The sequence below is a fragment of the Macrotis lagotis genome, chromosome 1 (assembly GCF_037893015.1).
Source record: "Macrotis lagotis isolate mMagLag1 chromosome 1, bilby.v1.9.chrom.fasta, whole genome shotgun sequence".
Taxonomy (NCBI): Eukaryota; Metazoa; Chordata; class Mammalia; order Peramelemorphia; family Peramelidae; genus Macrotis; species Macrotis lagotis.
Window position 1 is genome coordinate 435,949,335 of NC_133658.1, and position 17,375 is coordinate 435,966,709.

General features: G+C 36.7%; 1 protein-coding gene across 1 annotated transcript in view; it reads right to left on the reverse strand.

The window, feature by feature from the left end:
* The window catches only part of RAD50 (RAD50 double strand break repair protein), an 80,860-nt gene extending 63,494 nt beyond the window's left edge, over nucleotides 1-17,366 (reverse strand). Inside the window, exons 1-6 of the mRNA XM_074213270.1 lie at nucleotides 17,192-17,366; nucleotides 16,511-16,682; nucleotides 12,540-12,623; nucleotides 8,481-8,632; nucleotides 5,140-5,325; nucleotides 2,027-2,231 (exon numbers count right to left, since the gene is read on the reverse strand). Of these exons, the coding sequence (XP_074069371.1) occupies nucleotides 2,027-2,231; nucleotides 5,140-5,325; nucleotides 8,481-8,632; nucleotides 12,540-12,623; nucleotides 16,511-16,639 (756 nt within the window). The 5' untranslated portion in view covers nucleotides 16,640-16,682; nucleotides 17,192-17,366. The remainder of the gene's footprint in view (nucleotides 1-2,026; nucleotides 2,232-5,139; nucleotides 5,326-8,480; nucleotides 8,633-12,539; nucleotides 12,624-16,510; nucleotides 16,683-17,191) is intronic.
* Between the last annotated feature and the right edge of the window lie 9 nt (nucleotides 17,367-17,375).

Consider the following 17,375-nt stretch of genomic DNA (forward strand, 5'->3'; position numbering starts at 1 on the left):
CTCAGGAATGAATGAAAAAGCACTTATTAAACACTTAACATATGCCAAGCAATATTATAAGGACATAAGCTCTTAAGTTTTACTTTGAAAGAGATGAAAATAACACATATAGGGAGGGTTATAATGACTAAAGAGAGGGAAATTTTTTGCTTGGAAAATTACAAGAATGGGTTGGGGGAGCCAAAGAGTACAACTGTATAGTGTTATTCCAAAGTCACCAATGATCTCTTCATTGCCAAATCTGATGTATTTTCTCCATCCCCATCCTTGTCTCTCTGTAGCATAAGAAATGCTTGTTCACTCTCTACTCTTGCATAGTCTCTCTTCTCCATGGGTTTTCAAGTCCCAGATAATGTTAAGATTATGAACTTTGGGAGCCTGGAAAGATTGTGGTACCTTTGCCAGAAATAAGGACATTTGGAAGAGGGGAAGTTTAGGAGAAAAGACTGTTTTAGATATGCTGTTTGTGATGTCTAGTTTGAAATGTGCAATAGGGAACTGATAATATAGGACTAAAGATTAGAAGAGACACAGGGCTAAATATACAGATCTGTGAATTATCTGCTTAGTTGATAATTACACCCATGGGAGCTGATGGGGGGGGTGAAGAGAAAGGTGGGGGGGGGAGAGAGAGAGAGAGAGAGAGAGAGAGAGAGAGAGAGAGAGAGAGAGAGAGAGAGAGAGAGATGATATATACCAAAGAGAAGAGAATTTAGTTCAAATTCTTGGTGAATACCCACAGTCAGAAGGCATAATGTGGTTGATGAAACCACAAGAGACAGAAGAGTCAAGACAGGGAGAAGAATCAGGAAAGAGTAGTATCACAAAAACCCACCCAAATATAATCATCCAAGGCTTGTCATTTCTATTTCCTGCACCATCCCTTCAGGTCTCTTCCCCAGCCATCAGCCTAGTTGAAACTACTATCACTTCTTGACTAAATAACTAGAAGAACTCTTAATCAGTCTCCCTACTTCAGATCCTTTATACCCATCTCATCCTCTACAAAGCTGCCAAAGTTATTTTGATAAAATGCAGGTTCTCCCCCATGATTGATTTATTCACTAAACTGGAATGATTCCATATGACTCTTGGATCCAATACAAACTCTTGTTTAATTCACAACCTGTTAAGGCAAAAAGTCCAATATGAAGTCAGATCGGTCTTCTTGCTCTTCCTCCCACCTCCAGGCCTGAGCGCTGACCTAGAACCCTCTCTGGTCTCACACTTGGAATCCCTTTTCTGATATCTCAGTTGCCTTGGGTCCCCTCCTCCAAACCATATTTAATTTATATCTTGTAGGTATTCTTCATATCATCTTTATTTACATGAAAGTTGTCTCCTTCATAAATGGTAAGTTCTGCACAGCTAAAGACTTTGTGTTTGTCACCAATGATCTCCTCATTGCCAAATCTGATGTATTTTGTTTAAATATTAAATAACATGTCTGGCATATATACGCTCACTGATGGATTTTCAACATTAGATTCTAATAGATGGGAAGAGTAACCAATGATTAGGAAATGATGAAACCAATTACAGTTGAGACATATACACATACAGTTGATGAATACAATGGTATAATACTACTACTACATGGTAAGAAATTGAAGATCAGAGAAGTATGAAATTTAAACAAAAACAATACTAAGAGGCAAGAAAAAACTCTCTAAACATGGGAGATCATATTGATACTGCACTTTTTTTTTCTTTTGGTGAGGCACTGAGGTTAAGTGATTGTTCTAAGGTCACACAGCCACTGAGTTTTGAACTCAAGTCCTCCTGAATACATGGTCAGTGCTCTATTCACTGCATCAACTAATTGTCCCCCTGGTATTGTACTTTCAAAGTTAAAGCACATATCATTCCTTTTCATTAATCAATAGAAGATGACAGGAGGAAGAGAGCAGAGAGTTCACCATCAGCTAAAGCAGTATAAGAAAGTTTCATAAAAGAGGTCAGTTCAATTTAGATGCCCACTGTGTTCATCTCCTTAAGCAAAACCCTTATTCCAAGAGTAGATTACCTTCAGAGGTCCAAGCTCATTATCATAGGACTTAACAATCTCCTTAGATGTTGCTAACTGAGCTTCCTTGCTGACAATCTGACCACGAATCTCACAAGCTTTTTCCATATTCTGTTTCAAGTACTTTAGTTCAGTCTGACATTCCTTTACCCGCACACTTTGGGTGAGACGTACTGAACGAAGTGTCTCCAAAGCTTTAATATACCTGAAAAAAAAGTAATTAAAAAAAGCATCTTTTTAACATTTTTTTCTTACAATAGTTAATAGCACGACTTAATTATGAATCAAATGAAACATTTTAAAGAGTTGACAAAATTGGGGGGTAGGGGAAGGAAGTAAGATTAGGGGAAAAATTATAAAACTCAAATAAAATCTTTTAAAAAAATTTAAAAAAGAGTTGACAAAATTATTTAAATAGATGCAATTTTACTAATAAACTATGTATGAGTGGGCTGAGTCAAGATGGTGGCATTAAGGTGGCATTTCTGACCCCCCAAACGCCAAAAACCAACAAATGATGGCTCTAGCCAAAATTTTAGAGGGGCAGAACCCATAGAAAGACTAAGTGATATATTTTCCCAATCCAAGATAACTTAGAAGTTCTGCAGAAAAGGTGTGTTTCACCAGGACCGGGGGTTGGAAAAAAAGCTGCAGCACAGCCCAGCCCAGCCAAAGGGCTGGTGAGAAAACTCTGCTGCACCAGAATGAGTGTGGAATGAGGAACACTGGCCACAGAATCTGCAGTGAGAATCTGGAGAAAGCCTGCACCCCCCAGAGACAGTAAGGGAAGTCTGCAGAGATTTCTCTGCTCTCCCTGGGGTAGGGCTCTGCTTACACTCAGATATTGCAGTTTGGGCCTCCATACTAAATAACCAAGCTGGATCTCTCCTTATAGTCCCAGGACAGAGGGTAGTGCTGTGGTCATCTACATATCAAAGTACAGGCTAGAGACCATAAGAACTAAAGAGGAATAAAAGTCCCAGTGGGGTATCCCCCCCCCCCCAAAAAACTCCAAACCCTTGGAAGTGCTGTAAATTAGTCTTGGGCTGAGGAAATGAGTAACAACAGAAAAAGAAGAATCTGACCATAAGAATTACTTTAGTCCCATGGAAGATCAAAACACACTCAGATGACAACAAAATCGAAGCTTCTGTATCCAAAACCTCCAAGAGAAATAGAAAATGGACTCAGACTATGGATGAGCTTAAAAAAGACTTTGAAAAGCAATTAAGGGAGGTGGAGGAAAAATTGGGAGAGAAATAAGAACGATGCAGAATAACCATGAAAACCAAATCAAAAGCTTGGTGAAAGATATACAAAAAAAATACTGAAGAAAATATGTTAAAAACTAGTTTAGGCCTAATGGAAAAAGCAAAACAGAAGGCAAATGAGAAGAGAAGAATGCCTTAAAAAGCAGAATTGGCCAGCTGGAAAAGGAGATAAAAAAGGTCTCTGAAGAAAATAACTCCTTCAAATGGAAAATGGAACTAAAGGAAGCTGATGACTTTGCAAGAAATCAGGAAGAAATAAAACTCTTCCAAAAAAAAGTCAAAAACTAGAAGAAAATGTGAAATATCTCATTGGAAAAACAACCAACCTTAAAAATAGATCCAGAAGAAATAATTTAAAAATGACTGGGCTATCTGAAAGCCACGAGAAGGGTCTAGACTTCATTTTTCAAGAAATAATACAGCAAAATTGCCCTGAGATCCTAGAAGCTAAGGGTAAAATAGAAATTGAGAGAATTCATCAGTCACCCCCTGAAAGAGATCCCAAAAGAAAAACTTCCAAGAATATTATAGCCAAATTCCAAAACTCCCAAATTAAAAAGAAAATTCTAAAAGCTGCCAGAAACAAGCAATTCAACTACAAAGGCTCCATAGTCAGAATTACACAGGATCTGGCTCATAGGGCTGGGAATTTGATATTCCAGAAGGCAAAAGATCTTGGTTTACAACTGAGAATCAACTACCCAGCAAAACTGAACATCTGCTTTCAGGGGGGAAAAAGATGGACTTTCAATAAAACAGGGGACTTGCAAACTTTCTTATTGAAATGACCAGAGCTGAACAGAAAGTTTGATCTCCAAATACAGGACTCTGGTGAACCATAGAGGGAATGGAGGAGAGGGACTATGAGGAACTTGATGATGTTGAACTGTTTGTATTCCTGCATGGGAAGAAGATATTGATAACTCATATGAACTTTCTCATTTATAAGAGCTGCTAGAATGAACATATATAGACAAGACATAGGAAGGAGCAGAATATAATGGCATGATGTGGTAAAGGAATGGAGTCAATGGGTGATGGGGGAAAGTACTGGGAGGAAGGAAAATGAGATGAAGAAGCTGAGAGATTTCACATAAGAGTCAAGAAAAAGCTTTTTCAATGGAGTGGAGGGGGGGAAGGCAAGGGGAAATGAGTGAGCCTTCATTCTCATCAGAAATGGCTCAGGGAGGAAATGACATACACACTTAATAGGGTGAGGAAATCTATCTTGCCCTGGAGAAGGATGGGAGGAAAGGGACAGGATAAGGGGAGGGAAGAGGGGAATAGGTGACAGAAAAGTGGGAAGATCAAAGGAAAGGGTACTCAGATTCAACACACTTTTGGACAGGGCCAGGATGAAAGGAGAGAGAGAGAATGGAATAAATGAGAGTGGGGAGAAATAGTGTGGAGGTACAGCTAGTAATATCAACTGAGGGAAAAAAATTGAAGCAACTTCTCTGGTGGACGTATGATAAAGAAGGCAACTCACCCCAGAGACAGAGCCAACTGAAATCTGAACACAGAATGAAGTACAATTTTTTTTCTCTCTCTATTGTTGAGGTTTCTCATCTTCTTGGGGGACGGGGTATGTTTATTCTTATGTTTACTCTTATAACATTTAATTTACATCAATGTATGGCATGGAAACAATGTAGAGACTCAGACAGCCTTCTGTGGGGGAGGGAGGGAAGGGAGGAGGGGGGAAAAAATTGTAGAATTCAGAGCCTTACAAAAAATGATGGGTACATCTTTCTATTGTATATAATTGGAAAACAAATAAAATGTTAAAATGTTAAAAAAAAAAACAAACTGTATTATATAGAATTACAAAATGTTACAAACCTTGTTGCTGAGAAGATTTCATCAAATTTCTGTTTCAGGGCTTTCCCTTCACTTAAAGGCCAATTGGAATCTTCTTGATGGCAGAAAATAACATTATTCAGTACAGATTTGGAAACTCCAAGGGAACTGATCATCTCTCGGTCAATTTCTGCACACTTAGAGCTGAGGCTTACCTTTTCACCATGCCTACAGATGATGATCAAGAAGAGCCATTTTAGATTTGTATACTGAAATACAGATTATAAAGTATCTTAATGTGAATCATTATATTCTATTCTCAAAACCCCATAACCTAGGTAGAGCATATATTACTATCATCTTCATTTTACAGATGAGGAAACCAAGGCTCAATGAGGCTCATAATCACAAGAGACAAAAAGTCTGAATTAAAAAAAAATTAAGTGAGGAGAATCTGCAAACTACATATTGGCAAACATAATTTCTATGTAGATAAAATTTTGAAACATATTATCATAGGGTTGTGAACATTTAGAAAAGGAAGCACTGATCAAATAAAAGATCAAGAATAAGTCATACCAAGCAAACCTCATTTCCTTTTTTGCTAGTAGATTGTTAGAATAAGAGAATATTGAAGACTCAACTTAGATTTCAGCAAAATATTTAATTAAGTCCTTGATATTATCCTTGCAGAAAGAGGGAATGTGGATTAGACAAAAATAAAGTTAGGAATATTTGGAAATGCCTGAATCACTTGACCTCAATTTGACGTGAGATTCTTAATGAAGAACTTAACATTTTTATCAATGAATTGGATGAAGATATACAATATGTCTATCAAATTTTCAGAAGATATTAAGCTAAGAGACACAGATAACATAATGAATGGCATACTATGGGTTGAAAAAGAGTTCAATGGGTTAGAACAATGAGACAAACTAAAAATATGAACTTTAATAGAGAAAAAGATAAAATTCTACACTTTAAAAAAGCATTTTGGGCAGCTAGGTGGTGCAGTGGAAAAGCACCAGCCCTGGAGTCAGGAGTACCTGGGTTCAAATCCAGTCTCAGACACTTAATAATTACCTAGCTGTGTGGCCTTGGGCAAGCCACTTAACCCCATTTGCCTTGCAAAAACCTAAAAAAAAAAAAAAAAAAAAAAAAAAAAAAAAAAAAAAAAGCATTTTCACAAATACATGTGGGAGATTACAACTACCCTCATATAATATAAAATCTAGCCAAACTTGACTACTATATATTCTTAGAACTTATGTTTCTTGCATCTGTGTACTTACACATCCTGAACCCTGTCGCCCTAGAATGCATGTGCTCCTCTTCAATTCTCACTATAGTTATCCCTTCCACATCTTTACCTTCCATATATTGATTTTCTCCTTCCCAGTTTTAATATAACATGGGGGCATAAGAAATTAAATGGGAATTTTATGAGAGTTTTGCAGAAATTAAGGACAACATATAAAAGACCAGCAGACAACATAGAGTCTATGACCAATACTTAATACAAATTTGACAATAAGGTACTGTAAACACCCCATAAAAGAAAAAGAAAAACTTTAGACTTGTTCTCTAGTACTAAGGGAAAGTCAAAAAATTTTAAACACATTTTTCAGATTGCAGTGGCACTGTGCCCCTAACTTCCCCAATGCAGAAAAGGATAACTGTATTAGAAGACACTTTTTTGATGAGAAAAATATTTCCCTCCAAAATGTACAAAAATTGACTCTATAATTTAAAAATAACATTTAAATGATAAAGCCAAATATTTAATATATCAGTTTAATAATTCAGTAATGATATAGCTTAGAATGATACTTATATTCACTTACATTTCTTAATGCAAAGTAAAAGAAACAAGTATTAAACTGACCAATGAATTACAAGAATATCTCTGAAGACAACATAAGACTTACTAGAAATAGAAAGACAGAGGTCAAAAATAGCTAAATTAATTTTCTCAAGTAAGTCTTCATCACTCTTGTCAATTACTTAATCTTTCCTGACTCCAATTTACTCTCTAAAGTAGTTACTCCAAACCTTTTCCTTTCTCCTCCAGACTCCTCCCCCTACCTTTTTCTCTATTCTGCTCAACAAAGAATCAGTTTCCTACTTTACTAACAAAATGCAAACCACTCATCATTAGAATATTGACTGATCAAACTGTGATACATGAATGTAATAATTATGGTAACATAAGAAATAACAAATATGAAAAATTCAGAGAAACTTGAAAAGACTTGTATGCAGATCTGATATTATCCCCTCACTCAATAAACTCCACTGGTTTCCTAAAGCTTCCAGGAGCAAATACAAAACTTTCTGTTTAGGATTCAAAGTCCTTTATAAGAGGGCTACTCTTCAACCTTTCAAGCATTCTTATACCTTACTCCCCTCCTCCATGCACTCTATGAACCAGTGATACCAGTTTCCTTGCTCATTCATAACCAAGACACTCCATCTCTTGGGACTAGGTGGTTTCTCTGAAACTGTCTTCCATGTCTTCCATGCCTGAAACATTCTTCCTTCCTGCATTGTGATTAATGACCTCCATGACTTTTTTTTAAGTCTCAACTAAAATCCTACCTGCTACAGGAAATCTCCCCTAACCCATCTTAATCCTTAAAGCCTTCCCTCTTTTAATTATTTCCTATTTATCCTTTATATTCCCATTAGATTGTAAGTTCCTTAAGGGCAGGGAATATCTTTAGCCTGTTTTTGAATCCACAGCATTTAGTACAATGCATAGAACATAGCAGATGCTTAATAAATGTTTATTATGTATAGGTATTGCATTCCCCCCAGCAGAATGTAAGTTGCAGATGGCAGAAAGCATTTTATGACTGTCTAATTATGCTAACATAGCAAAGCACTTTTCTTATTGAACCTCTTAACAATCCTCTAGGATGTTATAATCAACCATATTTTACAGATGAAGAAACCATGGTAGAAAAATTAGGAACTTTCCCAGTCACACAGATGTTCAACAGCATTGTTGTGTTCAAAACCCAGAGCCTGCTGAATCCAAGTCCAGCACTGGCACTACCCCATGCTGCTTAAAGATGCTTCGATAGTTGTTGACTTTAACTGAATTTCCTGTTTATCTTGTTTTTCACCTCAGCTACAGACATAATAACCCAATCTTTTTTTTCAATTAAGCAGTATTACTCTTTGAATTATACTGTAGAAGCATGGCAACATCTTCTTAAGCCTTTAAAAGGCAGCATTCAGTTTATTACTGTTTTATATTAAATGATGCCTGAACGACAGTGAAGACTTCTCAAAATTCATAAATTTATGCAATGGAAAAAATGATCTTCTTATGAACAGAAAACGAAAAGAAAAAGAAACATGAAACAAGAACTTACTTTGTTCTAGTAATTACTCCTTCCAGGGTCTTAAATTCTGTCTTTTTACTTTTCTGAGTACACACCATTGACCTTTGCACAGCTACAAGTTCCCCATTGACATCACGAAACTGTAGACGAATCTGAGCTTTAACATCTGTTTCTTGAGCAACCTTTGATTTAAACCAAAGAAAATCAATTTTTCAGAAAAAAAAAATTCATTTTACCCTTTATACTTTCTGTAAAGACACAAAATCAATTAAAAGATATGTGCACCAGGAAAGAACAGTTCAGTTTTATTTAGTTTCCTCAAAATTTATAGTATTTAAATAACACCCCCAATTGACATCTATCTTGCCTTTTCAGAACTTTCATACTTCACTCTGCCATATAATATTTGCTCCAACTGAACCAAGTCCTATCTTTGTGGATGTTCACTCATACTGTTCCACACACCAAGAATATCTTTCTTGCCTTACTACTGTATCTAAGTTCTTCATTTAAAGTCCAATTCAAATGTCACTAATTAGAATCACCAAACCTTCCCTATACTCTTGCCATGCACCACTATCATCTTCCCTTAAGTAAAGAATTTTTATTATTGGATTTCACAGATTGCTTAAGTGTCCTTAGGCACTTATGAAATTTCTTGCATTATGGTTATCTATGAATAAATCGTTTCTACCTACTAGACTCTAAGCTCTATGAAAGCAAGAAACTCTTTGCCTATAATTTCTAGTTTCTCTATCATCTTGAAGAGCTACTTATTAAATGTACCAGAAAGAATCATAAAAACAAGGATCTAGTTTCCTCTAAATACCATCTCCTATCTTTGAGATCAGAGGTAGGAATCTTATGTATTATAGGTCACTAACCCAAAGAAACAAAAACTTAATTGAAAGATACATAATTGAATTATATTAATTTAGGCTTTCTTTTAAGGCAGATATAAAACATTTCTCTCCTTTACTTTAAACATTAAAAACTAAGAAAAAGAAAGTCATTACATTGAATCAAATCTTTAAGAAAAATCTAAGAGAAATGATTTCTAATGAGGACAGAGTCTAAACTTTGAGTAAGTCTTGTGACCTTTCTGGGCACCAGTTCTATCATCCACAAATGAGGAAAGTGAACTAAATAAAGTCCCTTCCAGTTCTTTCTGTGTTAGTTTAAAAGGGGCACTTGATCTAATGAATTTCTCAGATAACACAAGGAACTTGTCAACCAACTTAGATTTTTTTTTTTGCAAGGCAAATGGGGTTAAGTGGCTTGCCCAAGGCCACACAGCTAGGTAATTATTAAGTGTCTGAGGTCAGATTTGAACTCTGGAACTCCTGACTCCAGGGCCAGTGCTCTATCCACTGCGCCACCTAGTCAGCCCCAACTTAGGTGTTTTTAAAAGACAAATGGAAAAGAGAGGAGCAAGGGCAGATAAAAGGAAATCAATATGAAAGTCTGTCACTGACCTGTAAGAGCAAAAAAACTGTTAGAGCTAAGAATGAGCTGGGGCTCCCAAAGAAAAGTGATGACAACAAAAAAAATCTTCCATTTATTCTGGGGAAAGTAAAAGACTAAGGAAGATATTCAACTGCTCTAAAATAGGGCAGTGTTAAAGGCAAAGTTGCTACTCTTTTATTTTGCTTTTCTTTACTTTTCTGGAGAAACTCTCTGGACTGAAAAAAAAATATTTCCAGTTGAAACTAGGATGAACAGATACTAACAGAGAACCTAATTGCTTTTCATGAACTCAAGCTAATAAATCCAAATAAATTACATTCACTCATTCACTTAATAAGCATTTATTATATGCCTATTATGCACCAAACAATATGCTAAGCATAGAGATTTTAAGGACAAACATGAAACAGTTCCTGACCCCTAGAAACTCACATTCTACTGGAACCAATAATATATACTTAAGTAGAGACAAAATAAATACAGAATAAATAAATGGTAATTTTAGCTAAATTAGTGACTGGTGGGAGGGAAGGCAATAAAAGGGCAAACAACTAGGCACTGAGTACAGAAACAAAAAAATAGGCTCTATCCAGGAACTAAAAGAACTGGCACATTGAATGACTGTCTATAAGTTTTAAAAGATTATGAAGCACAGAAGAGGTATAATAAGACCAACATGTCCCAATCTGAAGATATAAAGAGAGTGGGGACCTTCAAACCACAGACTAATGCGGTTGACTGATATTCCTGGAAAAATTCTAGACTACATTATTAAAGTTAATGAACATCTAGAAAAAGAAGTGATGACCACAGAGAGCTGGGATGGATTCAATAATCACATATCTAGTCATACTACATCATGTTGCTTTTTGACAATGTGCTTGGGAGAGAAAGACAACAGACATAGATTTCACTCAAATCTATAAGAAAATCTCTCATGCTATCCTTTTAGATAAGACAGGCTGAATAATTAGATCCAAAGAGTCACTGATGGCTTGATAACAATTTGGATGGAAGTTTCCAGGTGATCACCTGAGGAGATCTGTCCTTGACTTTGTGGTAGCTGACATTTTTATTAGTAACCTGAATAATGATTGGGATGACATACTCATCAAAAATGTTAATGACAAAAAGCTTTAAGGGATAGCTAACATTCTAGGTGACATTCATGAAGCAAAGAAACAGATCTTGGATTGAAACTAATAAAAGTGAAATTTAATATAAATGTCAATCTCCTGCTTAACCCATAAATCAACTTCATAATTACTATGGGATAGACAAGCACAGCATGAAAAATATCTGAGGTTCTAAAAACTAGAAGTGGACTAAAAACTCAACAAATCAGATGTATGATATAGCAGTACCAAAAAGGAATGCTCTCTGAAGATGCACTGGGAGAAGCCTAGTGTTTAAGACTAGGGAGATGCATACATACAATTACATGTTAAACACAAATGTACATGTACAACATTCACTAGACAGTTTGTTGCTGGGGGGGGCAGGGAGAGGGGGAGAAAACTGTAACTTATAAATATGAAAATGGATGAATATTGAAAAACTTTCATAACATGTAGTTGGAAAAACAAAATAAAATATTAATCAAAAAACTTTTTTTTAAAAGATTAGTGTGGTAACAGCCTTACTGTACTCTATGCTGGTCAGATCACAGATAGATTTGTACATTCAAGGGTGGCTAGGTGGCGCAGTGGACAGAGCACTGGCCTTGGAGTCAGGAGTACCTGAGTTTAAATCTGGCCTCAGACACTTAATAATTATGTAACCATGTGGCCTTGGGCAAGCCACTTAACCCCATTGCCTTGCAAAATCTGAAAGAAAAAGATCTGTACGTTCAATTATGATGGGAGAACACTGCAGAAAAGACACAGCTAAGCAGGCAATCACACAAGTCAAGACCACCAAGATAGTGAAAGAACTAGAAATAATGCCATTTGAGAAGTGGTTGAAAGAACTAGGGATGTGCAGCCTGGAGAAGACAAGTGAAGGAGATAATCATGATAGCAATCTTTTTAGAACAAGTTCTTCCAAAAGTCTTAGAGCAGTTTTAACACATTGGGGGACACCCCCCATTTAGATAGGGTTGCAATATGGAAAAGGGGATTAGATTTGTCTGGTCTGGTCCCAACAAACAAATTTAAGAATGAGGGGCAGAATTTGCAAAGAAGCCAATTTAGGATTGATATAAGAACAACCTCCTAATAAATACATCTGTCCAAAAGTGCAATGAGATATTTCATACCGGTTTAAAGAACTCCCTTGCCAGAAATCTTCAAACAAACATAGGATGATAATCTTTCAAGTATATTACTGGGAGGGGGGAGAAGGGGAGGGTTCATATGCAGATACAGGTTGAACTAAATGGTTTTTAGGATCCCTCTCAAAACAATGATTTTTGTCATTACAAACACTAGAAACACATGAAATAAGTGAAATGATTATGACAAGAGATAGAGCCTTACTATTTTCTTCAGAAATGTTATGTTTAAAAGCCACTCAAATTTCTGTTATAAAGCAACCTATTGTGTCATTATTTTGGTTAACATTTTTTTTAAAGTTTATCAGAAAAACACAAATTTCCTTTGCATATACAAATATTCTTCTTACCTTTGGATCATAAACAAATGTATTTCCTTTGGTACCAGGAGGGAAATCTCCAGTAGAAATATACTTCAGACATTCAATGATGGTCTAAATACATGAAAAATGATATTAATAGGATGAGCTTATTCAAAAAGGACTTTCAGTTTTCTCAAATGCAAAATGAGCCTGATAAAATAAATGACCCCTAAGGTTCATTCTACTAATTTTTTTAGTATTATTTAGTATTTTAGTATTTAGTATTATCTATTTTTTATTTAGTATTTTACTTTTCATTAATTACATGTAAAAACTATTTTTAATGTTCATTTTAAAAACTTAAGTTTCAAATTCTCTCCTTTTCTCCCTCCCCCTCATTGAGAAAGCAAGCAATTTGATATAGGCTATTAAATACGTAGTCAAGCAAAACAGTGCCATAATAGTCATGGTGTAAAAGAACATAGATTCCCCCCCCTCAAAAAAAAAAAGAAACACTCCCAAAAAAATAAAGTTTAAAAAAAAGTATGCTTCAATCTATATTCTGAAAACTATCAGTTCTTTCTCTGAGGATGGATAGTATTCATCTTAAGTCCTTCAAGGTTGTCTTGAGTTACTGCATTGCTGAGAAAAAAAAGTCATTCACAGGAGATCATCCTATACTATTGTTGTTACTTTGTACACAGTACATTTCACTTTGCAGCAGCTCACAGGTAAATCTTTCCAGCTTTTTCTGAGAGCATCCTGCTCATCATTGCTTATAGCACGATAACAGTTCTTTTTTTTTTATTTTTGTAAGTCAGTGGGGTTGTGACTTGCCCAAGGTCACATAGCTACTAAGTGTCTGAGGTTGAATTTGAACTCAGATCCTCCTGACTCCAGGGCCTGTGCTCTATCTACTACATTACCTAGCTGCCCTCTAATAGCATTTCTAAGGTTAATTCTAGCTCTAAAGCTGTAATTCTATAACCAAGAGACAATATTTGTAAACAGCACAAAGCCTGACACATAGTAGACCCTTGAAAAAATGTTTTGTCTCCTCTTCCTTATAATCCTGTGACAAAAGGTCTCTTAATTTAGTTATTCTATATACTTCAAAGACATCTAACAAATACCTATATGTCTACTGCACACATAACTTTGCACCAGAGATATAAGGAATACAAAGAGTACTATATACGGTCCCTGTCACTGCACACAGAAGTCACTTAAAAACTGTTTGTTAAAAAGCATTTTTTCAATATACTTACAATTTCGTTCATATATGTAAAATTTAATAACAAAATTAACTTGAGAAAAGCAATACAAGAAATATCACAATAAAGTTTAAATATACCAAATGAATGAAATAAACAATTAATATAAGGACATAGTAACACATATTGGTTATACTGTAAGAAATCAGAGGATTTGTGAAATTAAAGATTGAGAAGGAAAAAGGTTGTCTGGGGTTAGACTTCAGATGGTCTTATAAGTGGTATATTTTTAATTTAAGTGGGAAAGATGTTATCTTTTATCATAAGACATAAACTATATGCTGAGTTTGGTTGATATTATCAACACAACCTCTCAGATCTATCCCCTATCCTTACTACTTCCAGGTCTTTACAAATTCTACCTGAACTATTTTTTTCTTTTTAGGTTTTTTTGCAAGGCAAATGGGGTTAAGTGGATTGCCCAAGGCCACACAGCTAGATAATTAAGTGTCTAAGACCGGACTTGAACCCAGGTACTCCTGACTCCAGGGCCCGTGCTTTATCCACTGCGCCACCTAGCTGCCCCCCACCTGAACTATTTTAACAACTTTTTGTTTTTTGTTTTTATAGGATTTTGCAAGGCAAATGGAGTTAAGTAGCTTGCTAAAGGCCACACAACTAGGTAATTAGTAAGTGTCTGAGACCGAATTTGAACTCAGGTATTCCTGACTCCAGGGCCGGTGTTCTATCCACTGCGCCACCTAGGGGCCCCTATTTTAACAACTCTTAACAGGTCTTCCTGCCTTTATCTCTCCCTTAATGTGTCACTCTATCATATCACATTCCTGACCAAATATTTAGTTCCCCACTACTTAGTAGATCAAGTCCAAATTCCTTAGTCTACCATTCAAAGTCCTCTATAATACAGGTCTGATGAGTATTCCCAGTTTTACTTTACATCTTTCCTTTCATAAATACTATTTAATTTGTATTATAATTACTTTCTTATGTCTTATCTCCTCCTGTCTATTAGATTATGCACTACTTGAATTCAGGGACTATGTCTTATTCATCCCTGTATTCTCAGTACCCAGTAGTCTTTGCAAATAGTAGGTACTTCATTTGTTGAACTAAATTTTTTGATAGAATAAAGCTATTCTCATAATCACATCAAAATTTTTAATTTAAACTAGCCATATTCAGTGCCACACAGGTTTAAAAGTTGCTTAACAATGTTTCACATTTAATTTACCTATATTTTATTTCATTCTACATTTTCTACAACAAATATATATGTGGATTTCTATTTGGGGGGGCCAAGGCAATGAGGTTAAGTGTCTTGCCCAAAGTCAAACAGTTAGGTAATTATTATTAAGTATCTGGGGTTGCATTTGAATACAGGTCCTCCTGATTGCAGGGCCCGTATTCTATCCACTTCGAAACCAAGCTGCCCTTTGGATTTATTTCTATTTTTAAACCATATATTACAAGTACCAACAACATCAAGAGTAAGGATGCTAAGGTAAAGAAATAGTAAATGTCAATAAATATTAAATAATCAAGTATCAGGTCAAAGGAAAGAATAGTTATCTTAAATATTTTTCAGGGCCTTTCTTCATAAAACCTTGCCAGAGATGAAAGGATACTTTGAAGTCATCTAAGTTCAACTCCTCATTTCATACAGAGGAAATTGAGGCTCAAGGAAGTTAAATGACTGACTAAAGGGTAGTTTTAAAGGTGGAATCTGAATCTAAGTGCTCTGACTAGAGGCACTGCTCTTTTTCCTGTACTGAAATACTTAGAGAAACAATCTACAAGAAAATCTTTCTAGTTTCTTAATTGAGTAAATATTCTTAATAAGGTCCAAGGAAATAAATCTTGGAAGAATTTTGTTTTAAAGTAATAAAATACTTTAAAAGAATGACACTACATAATTCATTCTCATTTGGAGATTTTTTTTTTCCAGAACGTAAAACCCTTTAGCTTGGATTGAAAAATTCTGAAATTACTTACCAGATCACCTTCCACCACTCTTATTCAATAAGCACCAATGACTTCTTGTTGCCCCCCAAAATACAAAATACTGTTTGGCTTTCAAAGTTCTTCATAACCCAGCCCCCTCCTACCTTTTCAGTCTCCTTACACCTTGCTCCTTGACATGTCTTTAATTTTTTGACACTGGTCTGCTGGTGGTCCATCTGTCTAAATCCCTGGCATCTTTTCTGACTGTCCCCAGGATGCATTTAAAATCCTCCCTCCTCCCTCCCCCACTCTGAAGTTTTGTTTTTGTTGTTTTGTTTTTTAGATTTTTCAAGGCAATGGGGTTAAGTGGCTTGCCCAAGGCCACACAACTAGGTAATTATTAAGTGTCTGAGGTCGGATTTGAACCCAGGTATCCCTGACTCCAAGGCCAGTGCTCTATCCATTGCCCCCCCCCCCACTCTGAATACTGACATCCTTGGCTTCTTTTTAAGTCCTCCCCATAAAACAATACCAACCTCTAAGAAGCCTTTCCCAATCCCTTTTAATTCTAGTGCTTTCCATCTGGTAATTATTTCCTATTTATACTGAATTTAGCTTGCTTTGCTTTTTGCATGTTGCCACCCCCATTAGATTGTAAATTTAACAGCAGGGATTATCTTCTGCCTCTTTTTAAGCCACAGCGCTTAACCACACGCTGCAGGTGATTAATGTTTATTAAACGCTCAACTGATCTTGTCTGCAGCACAGCACAGAACTAAAATTGTAATGAAACTTAAGTGAAAACTAGCTAATTTTTTTTTTGTATAGTCCAATAAGACTTACCGTCTTGCCTGCACCATTGGGTCCAACCAAAATTGTTAAAGGACTGAAGAAAGTGATCACTTGCTTATCCTTATCCTCTATTCCAAAACTCCTCACACCCATTATGCTCATCTTTTCGATCCTAGACATATTTCCAGTTTTTTCTTTTTTCAATATCAAGAATTTTGATGACCTAAGGCAGAAAAAAATTTTATTTTTGGAGCAAACTGCAGTCTCTAAGAATACTTTCCACTGTGCAATGGGGTGTACGAGTCATGTTCGGGACTTTGCACTAAGTTCTACTCAGTTCTTCCATCTGTGACTTAAGGTCAAAGCGGAGGGAGAGGGTCCATGGGCCTCACACCAGAAGCCTCGGTGTTAGGGACGGGTACACTCTGCCACTCAGGCCCTTGCACGTGGGCCTGGAGCTCAGGCGGAGCTGACGGGCAGGGAAGGAAGCGGGGATGGAGGAAGGGTGAGACAGGCCTAACGGGGACCCTGGCTGGCTGAGGGGGGTAGATGGGGAAGGGGTGAGACGCGCCAGCCAGGTGTGGAAAAGATGGGGAGGGGATTTAAGAGCCCGGGGGGGAGGGAGGGAGGTGCGGATAAGAGCGCGTGAGGGGGCCGAGGGACCACGGAACAAATGCGGGCGAAAGCGCAGCCCCCACAATTGGGGACCAGCCTGGGACCCCCACTTCCTACCGGCTACTTTCCTAGTGCCTGCGGAGGGCCGGGATCAGACTAGATGAGCGCAGGCCAGCCAAAATCCAATCTGTCCAATCACACACCGGAGCCTCCGCCCCAGCCCTTTCCGTCGCGCAGCCCCGCCCCTTCCGGTCTCTCTCTCTCTCTCTCTCTCTCTCTCTCTCTCTCTCTCTCTCTCTCT